The following is a 14995-nucleotide window of genomic DNA, read 5'->3' on the forward strand; positions in this document are numbered from 1 at the left end:
CCAGAACTCCACCCTGGTCTCCCACATGGCTGGCAGGGCCCCCAGGACTTGAGCCATCACCGCTGCCTCCCGGGGTGTGCACTGGCAGGAAGCTGCAGTCAGGAGTGGAGCTGGGACCTGACCCCAGGCCCTCTGATCTAAGGTGTCAGACATCCCAAGTGGCATCTTGACCACTGCACCAAAAGTTCATCCGCTCTACATGTTGTGAGCACAGGACAAGCTTCAGAAGATGGTGAGCACATTAATTAACATTTGATCTGATACATAACTGTGGAATGACTATTAAAAAAAAAAAACTTCACAACATGACAGGCAAATTTTAATCTTTTTTTTTTTTTTTTTGACAGAGTGGACAGTGAGAGAGAGAGAGAGAGAGAAAGGTCTTCCTTTTGCCGTTGGTTCACCCTCCAATGGCCGCCGTGGCTGGTGCACTGCGGCCAGTGCACCGCGCTGATCCGAAGGCAGGAGCCAGGTGCTTCTCCTGGTCTCCCATGTGGGTGCAGGGCCCAAGCACTTGGGCCATCCTCCACTGCACTCCCTGGCCACAGCAGAGAGCTGGCCTGGAAGAGGGGCAACCGGGACAGAATCCGGTGCCCCGACCGGGACTAGAACCCGGTGTGCCGGCGCCACAAGGCGCAGAATTAGCCTATTGAGCCGCGGCGCCGGCGAAATTTTAATCCATTATCAACCCATAACAATAAAATAGCCCAGAGAGTTATTTGAAAGGTTTCCAAAAAAAAAAAAAAAAAGTTTTTTTATTTTCATAAATTAACACACATAACAGTGAGCATTTTAGAATCACAAACTACCAAAAAGAAAAGGAACTGCAGGGGCATCATGTATGCCAATGTTACCAAAATGTACAAATTTCACTGAACTTTTGACCATGATCATATGAACACGTCAGGCAGCTATTTTCTGGCCCAGGCTGGCCCGAGGGAGACGCTGAGGCCTCTCACCAAGAATTCAGGTCAATTTCAGCACCAGAGAGGGGCTTGTGGAGACACACAGTTAACAGGCTTCAGTGTGAACGCTGCACTGCCAGACGGCAGGCTGCACACCTGGGGATCCCCACTTCACAGTCAAAATCGCTTTCTGCTGCTCAGTGTGTGGCCTGGTGTAGACACGGGACCGCGATGCTGGGAGAATTACGTCTCTCCCTGAGGCAGCTTCTCACATGCAGACGTTCAGTTCGGGCAAGGAGCCCCTCCTTAGGAGAAATCAGGGAGGGAAGCGCCACACCTCCGGTCAATTATGCATACTTTGGATACAGCCAGCCATGATGTGGTTATTTGAGAGGTCCTTTCCATGATACCAGGGGAAATGCGCACACAAATGACAAAACAAAGGAATTAAAGAAAGCACCAACTGCATACTTCCCGACTCCCCCCAGGAGGAAAGTATCGCTGCCTAAAAGCTGGCCTCCCACGGACCTTCAGAAACACGGGGCTGGCCGGGAGGCGGACTCCCGGCCTGGAGACAGAGCCCCAGCCGTGTGCTGCTGGAGGCTGCCCTGCAGCCTCGGACGAGCCGCTGCAGGCCTCCGGTGGGTGGGGAACGAGCCGCGGGCGGAGCAGTGTGCCCAGGGCAGGGCTGGGGTGGGGGATCTGCAATTGATGTTAGGTCGGCTCTGGCACCCGGGCAAAAAGACCCTTTCAGGCAAAAGTGTGAGAAGGTATCATGATTTTCACAGCTCTTGGAGGAGCGCTGGGTTTTGGGATTCACAGCATACGTTTCTGAGCTCTCCCGGCTCCGAGTAAGGCAAACGCTACCCGTCTTCCCACCGCACCTCCCTCAGCGGCAAGGTCAGTAAGACGAAGCGGACATAATCTGCTCGAACAGGTGATGAGGTACATTCACACGAACGGGAGATGAGGCCCAAAGGAGTCGGGGGAGGCTAATATAAGCTAGACATTGACAAGACACGAAGCAAGCAAACCAAAGCAAAGTGGAAAGCTTCGGTGAACAAGCTGACAGGCAGAACCCTGAGCGCACCTGAGACTCCTGCTCCCTTTCCCAGACGGGGAACTCAGAACTCCATCTGCAGATGTGAGCTGTAGCTGAGTGAGCTGTAACCAGCTCATCCTCAAACTGTGCAGAACTCCTCTGGCTCTGGGCGGGCGGCACGCCAGCGGCTCACCTGTTTCCCACCATGCTCAGCGACCACAGGCTCTGAGGACAACTGACAGCGCTGCAGGTGGCAAAACTGGATGTCAAGACAGGTCTGGCGGAGCCTGGCTGGAAGGCGATGTTCAACTTCAGGGAAGTTCCTGGAGTGTGGAGCGGGGTGCCTCCTTAACTTCCGAGCAGTGGAGGCACCCCAGGCAGGGTGCGGACCAAGAATTCAAGGACAGGCAGCGCTGGCCTCGGAGCAGCTTCTTCCCAGCACCTCTGGACAAGGAAGGAGCCCAGGTGTCTCTCTCCTGCAGTCCTAGAGGCCGAGGTTCCAAATCACTGCCCCAGGCTGTGTCCAGGGCCACGCCTGTGACAGGCAACCTTGAAGCTGCGTCTCCGTCACGCTGGTGATTCCACAGCTACGCCCACCTCACTTTTCACTGGCCGGATGACACCACCGCCTCATCTACGCTGGCAAGGGAGCTGGCCAACAGGGCTAGTTCACGCTCCCTAAGAGTACACAACTCCCACTTCCTTAAACAAGATGAAGAAGCATCTAGTGTTTGAGAAGCCCCGCCCCAGGGAGTGAAGGGGTGCTGAGGCGAGACCCGTCCTGTCCACACAGCCAGGGCACGGGAGACGGGCACGGGCGGAATCGGACCAGGACCATTCAGAGCCGGTGCGGGAATGTGGCTCTTTCAGTCCTGTTCGGCCCTAGCCTTAGCGGAGCATGCTGTTGTCTTCACTTTGTCTAATGCTACGTCTGAGGCAGCAGGCGGCAAAGACAGATGTGGCACTTTCTATCCTGCTCATGTCAGTTTTTTAATTTAGTTTAGTTTAGTTTTTTTTTTTTTTTTTTTTTTGCTCCAGTGTGGCACAGACTGTCAACCCGCGGAAGGCACAAAGACACCCTCGATTCCCTCCCCCCACCTCCTCTACCCCAACCAAATCGGGGAAGCCAAAGAAACCTAGGAGAGTCGGCCAACACTCCTGGACGGCACCACTCGCTCTCCCCTAACAGACTGACTCAGCAACGCCCCTGGTGCTCATGGTTCCCACGGGCGGCTGCTTCACGGCACCGGCTCCGAGAGGACAGGAAGAGGTGACCAGTGTCCTGAGGCTGCCTTTAGCAGCCCACTCACCAGCCAAGGAATGTCAATTCTCTGCGCTCTCGTTTTGAGAGAAAGAAAAACCACGAGGGAGGCAGAGGAGGGGGCAGCAGGGCCAGGGCACACAGGGTTCAGGGGGAAGGAATGAGACCTCCAGGCCTGCTGAGCTCCCAGCTTCCCACTGCCCAGACCCAGACACTCGGCTACCTCTGGCATTTGGCATTTCCAGTATGCCTGACACAGGAGCCCACAGGACATGCGGTGCCCTCAAGACAGGGCCGGTCGTGGAATTTCATGATTGTGCCCCAAGAACAGGTCGCTGGGTCTGAACCACTACTCCGACTCTCCCCACCCCAGCCCTTGGGAGCAGGTGGCTCTGACAGCTACCAATCTCTGGGTCGGCCTTCATCAACACCCAAGCCGTTGTATTCAACTTTGTTGCGTTTCACAACTTCAGATAAAACCCATTGGGACCACACTCAATCCTGGGAGTCTTTAAAATCACTGGGAGAGAAACCTGCTCTTCCACCACTAAAACAAACACATGTACCTAGTGGGCAAGAAGGAAACCCACGTGAAAACGGCGCCCCCTCTCACGAGTTACCAACAAGCAGGAGATGGGGAGGGGACTGCTGGCAACACACAGATGAGAAAATATCTGTTCCATGCACCCATCAGCTGGGTCCAATGCCTACCGTGTAAGACACGTGTATTTTCTTTCTCCTTAATGTCTTTAGAAAATTGTTTTAAAAAAAATCACATTTAAAGGCTCCAAACATGCAGCAATAATAATACAAAAAAAAAAAGGAAATAAAACAAATGAAAATAATCAACATTACAACATTAAAAAGTGCAACTTACTCCGAATGGGGCCTGGACGGGCTCCTCTGGCACTGGTGACCCACAGTCACAGAGGGGAGAAAATGATGGGGAAAAGCCACACACGCACACACACGAGCACACGCACGCACACACACTTACACAAACAGGTTGTGGGCAGACACTCGAGGGACTAGAAAACACAACAGCTCATCCTTCCTCTATGGCTGCCAGGAGCTGGGGAGACCACGCAAGACAGGACGCCGGGGCCCCCTCCCTGGGCCACGTTTCTAGATAATCTTGGTTTAGCACCACCGTAAACAAAGCGGGACTTTCACACGGACATGCAAATGCGGGGAGTCTTCGGAATCCTAGTGTTTACTTGAGATACGCAGCTTCTTCCTCCTGTGGCTGGCAGAGGCTGGAGGGTGCGGCAAGATGCCATTCGGGACAGGACCGGTTCCAGGAGAAAGGGAGCATTCCTGAGGTTCTGATCTCAGCAGTAGAAGTAGAGGATCCTCCTTCCCTCCTTCACCAGTTCCTAAAAAGGCTGCACCTTGAAGTAGGTAAAAACTCACGGACTGTGCATCTTGAGTGGTTTGGGCGGTAGGGCAAAATTAGGCAACCTCTTCCGGGGCGATCTAAAAACATCTAAAATGGAGACTCCCAAACTGAACTGCTTCTCAACAGCCTGCCGAGGGCTCCTGGTCCTCTTCCTTGGCAAAGAAGGTCTCCAGTTCCATCAGTTTCTGTATCAGAAGGGCATCCAGCTCCCGGCTCTGCAGAGCTGCCTTCTGGGCCCGGGTGAAGCTGCCCGCCAACTTGACTTTGCCGCGGGCTCGCCTCTTTCGTGGGACTGTAAAATCCTGAAATTCTAGGACCCGCTTCCTCTTCTGTTGGCTGATGGAGATGAGCGTACCATTTCGTTCCTTGGGCTCCTCAAAGATGGTCTCTAGACACCTGAGGATGGAGTGTAAAATGGAATCACCAACAGACCAACTCCCAAGTGGTGCATCTCCTAGGTCACCAGCCCTTTCGGCCCATGGGGTCTGAAATCTACCTGTACTAACTAATCCTTACCACACTGTTTCCTCTGGCCAGTACCTGTTATTATTTTTTTAGTATGGAAAAAAAAAACCCATAGGGGGTCAGTGCTGTGGCACAGTGGGTTAAAGCCCTGGCCTGAAGCGCTGGCATCCCATATGGGCGCCTGTTCTAGTCCTGGCTGCTCCTCTTCCAATCCAGCTCCCTGCTGTGGCCTGGGAAAGCAGTAGAAGATGGCCCAAGTCCTTGGGCTCCTGCACCCACATGGGAGACCTAGAGGAAGCTCCTGGCTCCTGGCTTTGGATCGGCACAGCTCCAGCCATTGTGGCCATTTCGGGAATGAACCAGCAGATGGAAGACCTCTCGCTCTGTCTCTACTTCTCTCTGTAACTTTGTCTTTCAAATAAAATAAAATAAATTTCAAACAAAAACAAAAAACCCTTAGATGCATTTATAAGTGTTACATGCACACAGGAATAAAATTCAAATAATGAAAAAATAACACATTCTACCACCACCTCCAACCCCAGGAAACACAAATTTTTTGTGTGTATCATTCCAAAAATCATTTAAGACCTGCATAAATAAAACATATTATCAGGAATTTCCCCTTTTCTGTAAGGGGCCAGAAACTATTTTAAACTTGGTAAGCACATAGGCCTCTGTTACAAATTGTTTCGTTTTTCGGGGCTGGTACTGTGGTATAGCAGGCATAGCTGCTGCCTGCAGGGCTGGCATCGGATATGGGCACCGGTTTGAGTCCCAGCTGTTCCACTTCTGATCCAGCTCTCTGCTTTGGCGCAAGTCCTTGGGCCCCTGCACCTGTGTGGGAGACCCTGAAGAGGCTCCTGGATTTGGATTAGCGCAGCTCTGGCCATTGTGGCCATCAGGGGAGTGAACAAGCAGATAGAAGACCTCCCTCTCTCTCTCTCTACCTCTCTGTAATTCTGTCTTTCAAATAAATAAATAAATAAATAAAATGAAAAAACAAAAAACAAATTGTTTTGTTTTTCTTCTTTTTGGAGAAAAGAAGCATTCTTAGTTTATGGGCCGTTACAAAAAAAACCACAAAGAAACAAAAAGCCAACACCAGGATTAGTCTGTAGTCTATACAGCCTGTTGACTCATGGTATATACTCTTTATTTTGTTATTTTAAATATTTCATTTATGGGGCCAGAGCTGTGGTGCAGTGGGTTAAAGCTCTGGCCTGCAGTGCAGCATCCCATATGGGTGCCAGTTCGAGTCCCAGCTGCTCCATTTCTGATCCAGCTCTCTGCTATGGCCTGGGAAAGCAGTAGAAGATGGCCCAAGTGCTTGGGCCCCTGAACTCACATGGCAGACCTGGAAGATGCTCCTGGCTCCGGATCAGCTCAGCTCCAGCCACTGTGGCCATTTGGGGAGTGAACCAGTGGATGGAGGATCTCTCTCTCTCTCTGGCTCTATTTCTCTCTGTGACCCTTAGTCTTTCCAATAAATAAAATAAATCTTAATTTTTTTTTTTTTTTTAAATTTACTTGAGAGGCTGCTTGTCCAAATGACTGCCAAAAGTCAGCCAGCCAAGGATGGGAGCTGAGAACTCAATCCAGGTCTTCCACCTGGTGGCAGTGACCCAACTCCTTCATGCACCTGCTGCCTCCCAGGGTGTACGTTAGCAGGAAGTCGGAACTGGGAACTGAGCTGAGACTTGGACCCTCACACTCTGCTATGAGATGGGGCGTCCTAACTGCATCTTCAGACTTGGACCCTCACACTCTGCTATGAGATGGGGCGTCCTAACTGCATCTTCAGACTTGGACCCTCACACTCTGCTATGAGATGGGGCGTCCTAACTGCATCTTCAGACCTGGACCCTCACACTCTGCTATGAGATGGGGCGTCCTAACTGCATCTTCAGACTTGGACCCTCACACTCTGCTATGAGATGGGGCGTCCTAACTGCATCTTCAGACCTGGACCCTCACACTTTGATATGAGATGGGGCGTCCTAACTGCATCTTCAGACCTGGACCCTTACACTCTGCTATGAGATGGGGTGTCCTAACTGCATCTTCAGACTTGGACCCTCACACTCTGCTATGAGATGGGGCGTCCTAACTGCGTCTTCAGACCTGGACCCTCACACTCTGCTATGAGATGGGGCATCCTAACTGCGTCTTCAGACCTGGACCCTCACACTCTGCTATGAGATGGGGCGTCCTAACTGCATCTTCAGACCTGGACCCTCACACTCTGCTATGAGATGGGGCGTCCTAACTGCATCTTCAGACCTGGACCCTCACACTCTGCTATGAGATGGGGCGTCCTAACTGCGTCTTCAGACCTGGACCCTCACACTCTGCTATGAGATGGGGCGTCCTAACTGCGTCTTCAGACCTGGACCCTCACACTCTGCTATGAGATGGGGCGTCCTAACTGCATCTTCACTGCCAGGCCAAACTCTTCTTCTTGTTTTTCCTTACTCAGACAGCAGCAAACTATACCCTGGGCTCCTCGGGGCCTTCTCATACACTTCACCATGCTCCTATGTACTGCAAAGTTATCTGACTCGTTTTTGAATGGCCGTATACATTAAATGTCCATAGGTAGTGTATTCCATTTAAGGATGGATTATAGAAAGGAAGAGTTAGAGAGTTAGAGAGACAGAGAATGAATGAACCTTCCACCTGCTGGTTTACTCCTCAAATGGCTGCAATGGGCAGCTCTGGGCCAGCCTGAAGCCAGGAGCTTCTTGAGCCTCCAAGGTGGCGGCAGGGGCCCAGGAACTTTGGGCCATCTGTTGCTGCTTTCCCACTGGATCCAAAGTGGAGCAGTCAGGACTTGGAGGGTAGCGGCTTAACCCATTACCCACAATGCTGGCCCCATGGATTATAATTTGATGAGCACCCTAGTAATGAGTATTTTGCATTGTTTCCAACACTCTGCTATTATTTAGCAATGCTGCAATGAACATCGTGTATAAGACATTAGCGCACGTGTACAAAATCCTAGTGGGGCATCCTGGGACTCTTCTGCTGTATCTGGCACAGCACAGGCCCTGACCTGAACTGAATTCAGACTCACTGGTGGTCTAGGAAAACTGTTTCTGTGTTTGTGTTTGGAACTGCATCTGAAGATCAGTGATTATCAGAACTGAAGAAGTCGGCATCTTTGGTAAAAACGCAAGTGCAAAGTGAAAATGTTTTCTGTCCAATCTCCCCCAACACGCATTTCTTTCCTTTCTTGCTGATCCCAAGTCAAGCGGTGGGAACTAAACGTACTGAACTGCAGAGACTCTTGGGGAGTGGAAGGACTGTAGATTTACATCAATCATTTCATACTTCTTCCTGCTCCTCTTCTCTCAGCTCGATGGACCTACCTGTTGGCAGGAGGAGACTTGTAATTCTTGTTGGTATATATTTCTTCCAAACTAAACTCTTTCTTCTTTAGCCTGAAAACAGAAAAAAACAAGTCTTCACATTCTCTGAAGAGTATACTGGATTTCTAATTCTAATCTTTCTGTTCTTTTAGTTACAAGTTTCAGGTATGTTTCATGTGAAAAATATGTACTTATACATATTATTGGGAACAATGCATCAGGATTTCTACGTTATCTTACAAATCTACCCATTATCTTACTTTGTAACTTCTTTTTCGTTCTATCCTCTTAATGTTTTTTTTTTTCCCCCTTAGCTGACTGGTCTTTTTATCCGCCCCCGCTCATGGCTTGAAAATTTACACTCTATTCTTTAAGAGGCTGGTGAGAATTTTAATGAGCACACTTAGCTTATAAACTGAAGTGAGTCAATATTTATTTTTATCCTTTTCTCAAAGAACACAAGGTTAAAACTCCAATCAATAATGTCCTAATATATGTTACTGTTGTGCTATCCTATCTTCATTTTTATCTTATAATTTATTTGTTGAAGAAATTGGGTCATTTGGCCTGAGGGCCAGATTTTCTATTTTTAAAAATTTATTTTTATTTATATGAAAGAGAGAGAGACAGAGAAAGATTCCTCTGCTTGTTCACTTCCCAAATACCCACAACAGCCAAAGTTTGGCCAGGGCAAAACTAGGAGACTGGAACTCAATCCAGGTCTCCCACTTGGGTGGTAGGGACCCAGGTACTTGAGCGCCACCTGCTGTAGCTTTCCAGAGTCCACAGCAGGAAGCTGGCGTGCAGGACTAAAACCCAGGCACGCAGAGACAGCATGCAGGCATCTCAAGCAGATTCTTTTTTCTTTTCTTTTTTTTTGACAGGCAGAGTTAGACAGAGAGAGAGAGAAAGAGAGAGAGAGACAGAGACAGAGAGAAAGGTCTTCCTTCCGTTGGTTCACCCCCCAAATGGCCACTACGGCCGGTGCGCTGTGCTGATCTGAAGCCAGGAGCCAGGTGCTTCCTTCTGGTCACCCATGGGGTACAGGGCCCAAGTACTTGGGCCATCCTCCACTGCACTCCTGGGCCACAGCAGAGAGCTGGACTGGAAGAGGAGCAACTGGGACAGAACTGGCGCCCCAACCGGGACTAGAACCCAGAGTGCCGGCGCCGCAGGCGGAGGATTAGGCTAGTGAGCCACAACGCCAGCCGCAAGCAGATTCTTAATGACTGTGCCAAACACCTGTCCCCAAATTTTCTTAATTATGTCACCTTAGAATCATTTAACATGCTCTTTTGACACAAATATATGGAAAATATTCTATTTTTTTGCAAAGTGGCAATTAATTAAATGTTAAAGTGAGGTTTCGGTGCTATTTTTATATTTAGTAGAGACTCTCAGGTGTGTATTCAATGAGTGCCTCACACAGCTCATAGAGAATGGAGTTAAAAGATTTTTTTGTTGCCAGAATTTTTTAAACACACACAGTTTTTAAGTAACTATGCACGTTCCACGACCTTTCTGAAGACCTCTCCACCCACCCACATGCGACTAAGCTGTCCAATTTTGGCTCAGTCTGCCATTCCTTCTCCATTCACTAGGTAGGAACCAGAGGAACCGGTTGCTTGGTCCTTTCCCTTTAGCTACCTATTTCCAAAACAGTGAATTAATTCCCCAGCCTCCTCCAAAGATGGCTGGTGAGTGGTCTTAGTTTGCCAACGGTTCGTAGTGCATCATGGGGTCTGAGTGATCTGATCTGCCTCAGTCTACGGGACTGATTCTTTGTGAGGTTCAAGCCTGTCTCATCTGTGGGCAGTGGGAATTTTTCACACTGGTTCTGAACCCCTCCGACTAGACTCCCTTGGTCTACGAGAGCTTTGTTACCTTCCAATGTGGAAAGAGATCCTATACTCATCTTGTTTTTGGCCCCAGACCTGTAATAACTCCCCAAGGAGTTCTGGTATACTCACCACCACGTTCACCCATTTAAAATGCACAATTCAGTGGTTTCCAGGATATTCACAAAGTTACTCACTGATTACCACCATCTAATCTAAAACACGTTTTCTTTTTTCTAAGGATTTATTTATTTGAGAGGCAGAGTTACAGAGAGAGAGGGGGAGAGACAGAGAGGAATCTTCCATCTGCTGGTTCACTCCCCAAATGGCCGCAATAGCCAGAGCTGAACTGATCTGATGCCAGCAGCTTCTTCTGGGTCTCCCATGTGGGTGCAGGGGCCCTTGCGCCATCTTCCACTGCGTTTCCCAAGCTATTATCAAGCAGCCGGATCGGAAGTGGAGCAGTCGGGACTCCAATTGGCACTCAATACGATGCTGGCACCACAGGGGGAGGCTTAACCTACTACGCCACAGTGCTGGCCCTATCACTCTAATTTTCGAATAAAAGAAAATAAAATAGGCCGGCGCCGCAGCTCACTAGGCTAATCCTCCGCCTTGCGGCGCCAGCACACCGGGTTCTAGTCCCGGTCGGGGCACCGATCCTGTCCCGGTTGCCCCTCTTCCAGGCCAGCTCTCTGCTGTGGCTAGGGAGTGCAGTGGAGGATGGCCCAAGTGCTTGGGTCCTGCACCCCATGGGAGACCAGGATAAGCACCTGGCTCCTGCCATCGGAACAGCGCGGTGCGCCGGCCGCAGCGCGCTACCGCGGTGGCCATTGGAGGGTGAACCAGCGGCAAAAGGAAGACCTTTCTCTCTGTCTCTCTCTCTCACTGTCCACTCTGCCTGTCAAAAAAAAAAAAAAAAAAAAACAAAAAACTTAAAAACAGTTTTTTAATGGGGAAGTGAATCTTCTGCTCTGTTCTTTTTTCAAGCTTGTTTTTAGCTATTCTGGATCCCTAGTATTTCCACATGAATTTGGGGATCAGTCTGTCAATTTCTGGAAAAAAAAATTCAGTTGGCATTTTGAAAGGAACTGTAGTGAATCTGAAGACCCTGCTGGGTGGTAGCAACGTTGTGACAATAGTGTGTCTTCAGCTGGCGCTGCGGCTCAATAGGCTAATCCTCCGCCTTGCGGCGCCGGCACACCGGGTTCTAGTCCCGGTCGGGGTGCCGGATTCTGTCCTGGTACCCCCTCTTCCAGGCCAGCTCTCTGCTGTGGCCCGGGAGTGCAGTGGAGGATGGCCCAAGTGCTTGGGCCCTGTACCCCATGGGAGACCAGAAGCACCTGGCTCCTGGCTTCGGATCAGCGCGGTGCGCTGCGTCGGCCGCGGCAGCCACTGGAGGGTGAACCAACGGCAAAGGAAGACCTTTCTCTCTGTCTCTCTCTCACTGTCCACTCTGCCTGTAAAAAAAAAAAGTGTGTCTCCCAAACTGTGAACACCAGATACTTTACATATATTTAGATCTCTACATTCTTTCAACAACTATTTGATAGTTTTTGGTGACTATAAATGGAATTCTTTTTCTTAATTTCCTCTTTATTCATTGCTAGTACACAAAAATACAAGTGAATTCCTTCTTTCTTTTTTGTGTATTGATCTTATATCCTGCCCCCTTGCTGAATTCTCTCATTAGCTCTGACAGAGGGCTCCTTAAGATTTTTTGAATACAAGTTAACTTTGTCTGTGAACACAGTTTTACTTCCTTTCCAGTTTGAATGCTGTTAATTTCACTCTCTTGCTGTTTGCCCTGGCTAAAATCTCTAGTAGAATGAACAGAACTGTTAAGAGCACTCATCCTTTCCTTGTTCTTGATCCTAGGGGAACGCTTTCAGTCCTCCCTACCTTATTAAGCATCATTTTATCTGGAGGATTCTGTAGATGACCTTTATCCATTTGAACTTCCTCCATTTCAATTCCTAGTGTGTGGGGTCTCTTGTCACGAAAGGGCATTGGGTTCTGCCGAGCGCTTCCTCCATCTTTTGCTCATGTGTTTTCTGCCCTCTGTGACTATGGTATACCCACTGTGTGGACACATTCCCTATATCCACTAATCTCCCATTCCTGGGATAAATCCTACGTGGTCATCTGTAAAATCTTTTCATGTGCTGCTGGATTCAGCTTGCTAGAATTTCTGTCACCTCTATTCACAATGTTCTCTGCTTTCAAAATCATTTTTCTCTTTAGAATTTTTTTTATTTTATAATTTTTTAAAATTTTTTATTTTATTTTATTTTTTTGACAGGCAGAGTGGACAGTAGAGGGAGACAGAGAGAAAGGTCTTCCTTTTTGCCATTGGTTCACCCTCCAATGGCCGCCGCGGTAGGCGCGCTGCGGCCGGCGCACCGCGCTGTTCCGATGGCAGGAGCCAGGTGCTTATCCTGGTCTCCCATGGGGTGCAGAGCCCAAGCACTTGGGCCATCCTCCACTGCACTCCCTGGCCACAGCAGAGAGCTGGCCTGGAAGAGGAGCAACCGGGACAGAATCCGGTGCCCCGACCGGGACTAGAACCCGGTGTGCCGGCGCCGCAAGGCGGAGGATTAGCCTAGTGAGCCTCGGCGCCGGCCTATACAGTTCAATTTCAATCTTAGTTTTTTTCAAGTATACCTTAGTCCATTGCTATTTCTTTTCCCTTCCTCCCTCCCTGCCTTCCTTCTTCTGCCCCCCCCACCTTTTTTTTTTTTTTATTCAAGAAAGCTTTATTTGAGGTATACAAACCTCAAGCATCTCATAAATCCAAGTTTAGCAGCACCGTGATTCTTCCCACCCTACTACCCCTCCCACTCTGTCTTTCTTTCTTGAGAGGCAGAAAGACAGGCAGAGAAAAGGGAGCTTTGGTTCACTCTCCAAACATCTGCAACAGCACAGGATGCCAACGGTGGCAGCAAGGCACTCAGTCCAGGCCTCCTACATGGGCGGCAACAACCCCGTCACTTGGGCCATCACTGGAGTCAGGAATCAAACCCACACACCCTAATATGGGGAGCAGGTGTCTCTTAACTTCTAGGCCAAACATATCCCCCCACCCCATTATTCCTATTTCAATCTATTTGTACAACGGTACTTCAGAGTGTTGGTGGGAAAATGGGATAAAAAATGTTGGTGGAAAAAAAATTTGAATCCTCTATATTTTCATAACAGGCATTTTCCATGAATTTTTAAACATCTCTCATATGCATGGCTTTCAACATTTTTTTTTTAATCCAAACAAACTTAAGCCTTTAATTTCCATGAACTTTTTGAAGCACACTTGCATTCCTCAAATATATTAAACATACTATATTTTTCTCCAATAATTCCAATACTAAAGTCTTTGCAGATCTGATTTGCTGTCTACCTTACGTCCATTGGCACTCACACATAAAATCTTATTTCCCTCTGCTCTGTTTTCTTGTGAGTTATTTCACAGTCCCTTAACTTTTACTTAAGGCCATATCTGTGCGTTTCTGCCAGGAGTCTGAGCATACTACCAGCCCAGGAACACTGTGATGAAAATCTTAGCCTAGGCTGGCGCCGTGGCTCAACAGGCTAATCCTCCGCCTTGCGGCGCCGGCACACCGGGTTCTAGTCCCGGTCAGGGCACCGGATTCTGTCCCCGTTGCCCCTCTTCCAGGCCAGCTCTCTGCAGTGGCCCGGGAGTGCAGTGGAGGATGGCCTAAGTGCTTGGGCCCTGCACCCCATGGGAGACCAGGAGAAGCACCTGGCTCCTGCGTTTGGATCAGCGCAGTGCACCGGCCGCAGGGCGTCAGCGGCAGCGGCCATTGGAGAGTGAACCAACGGCAAAAGGAAGACCTTTCTCTCTCTCTCTCACTGTCCACTCTGCCTGTCCCCCCCCCCCAAAAAAAAAATCTTAGGCTAACGCAATTTCCAGTCTAACCAAGCAGCATGGAATTGGGACGCAAATCCACAAAAAAGGCCAGCTTGTGGTTACTAATTCTCAGAAGAGAGTTCTTTTTTCCTACCAGCGCCAGGATTTAGGGAAGGTATTTTCCTGTTGTCCTTGTAGGAGCTGGAGAGGAAAGGCACACAGGTTTATGGTTTCATCTCCATACTGAGGTGATAGACAGATATAGGGCGGGGCGGGGCGTGGTGTGTGTGTGACATGCCAGACTGCCATCCTGGGGGAGGGCACAGACTTTGTTCTTTGTTTCTTGCTCTCTGCATCCAATGTAAACCAACCTCGATGTAACCTGATTTGGCTTTGATGCTCACCTACCTCTCTCCTCCCTTGACTGCTAGTTTCATTTCGTTTTCAGTCTCTGACAACTCCTCCTTCCTCCAATAATTAACTGATGCACTTTAAGACTAATATTTAGGCCAGCGCTGTGGCTCAACAGGCTAATCCTCCGCCTTGCAGCACCGGTACACCGGGTTCTAGTCCCGGTCGGGGCACCGGATTCTGTCCCGGTTGCTCCTCTTCCAGTCCAGCTCTCTGCTGTGGCCAGGGAGTGCAGTGGAGGATGGCCCAAGTGCTTGGGCCCTATACCCCATGGGAGACCAGGAGAAGCACCTGGCTCCTGGCGGCCATTGGAGGGTGAACCAATGGCAAAAAGGAAGACCTTTCTCTCTGTCTCTCTTTCTCTCATCCACTGTCAAAAAAAAAGACTAATATTTAAAGAGCACTGCTTTTTCTTTTAAGTGGGTAACGCAACACATC

General features: G+C 49.4%; 1 protein-coding gene across 8 annotated transcripts in view; it reads right to left on the bottom strand.

Moving 5' to 3' along the window:
- Positions 1-556: 556 nt before the first annotated feature.
- PRR14L (proline rich 14 like) overlaps positions 557-14995 on the bottom strand; it is a 70220-nt gene continuing 55781 nt past the window's right edge. For 5 of the 8 annotated variants that reach the window (XM_062182683.1, XM_062182682.1, XM_062182681.1 and 2 more), the window contains 2 exons: positions 8444-8515; positions 558-5003 (listed from right to left, as the gene is read on the bottom strand). In XM_062182683.1, the coding sequence (XP_062038667.1) occupies positions 4727-5003; positions 8444-8515 (349 nt within the window). In that variant the 3' untranslated portion in view covers positions 558-4726. Of the gene's footprint in view, positions 5004-8443; positions 8516-14995 lie in introns of all 8 variants that reach the window. The other 3 variants (XM_062182678.1, XM_062182680.1, XM_062182679.1) reach the window with 1 other exon arrangement.

The sequence above is a fragment of the Lepus europaeus genome, chromosome 23, assembly GCF_033115175.1.
Source record: "Lepus europaeus isolate LE1 chromosome 23, mLepTim1.pri, whole genome shotgun sequence".
Lineage (NCBI taxonomy): Eukaryota > Metazoa > Chordata > Mammalia > Lagomorpha > Leporidae > Lepus > Lepus europaeus.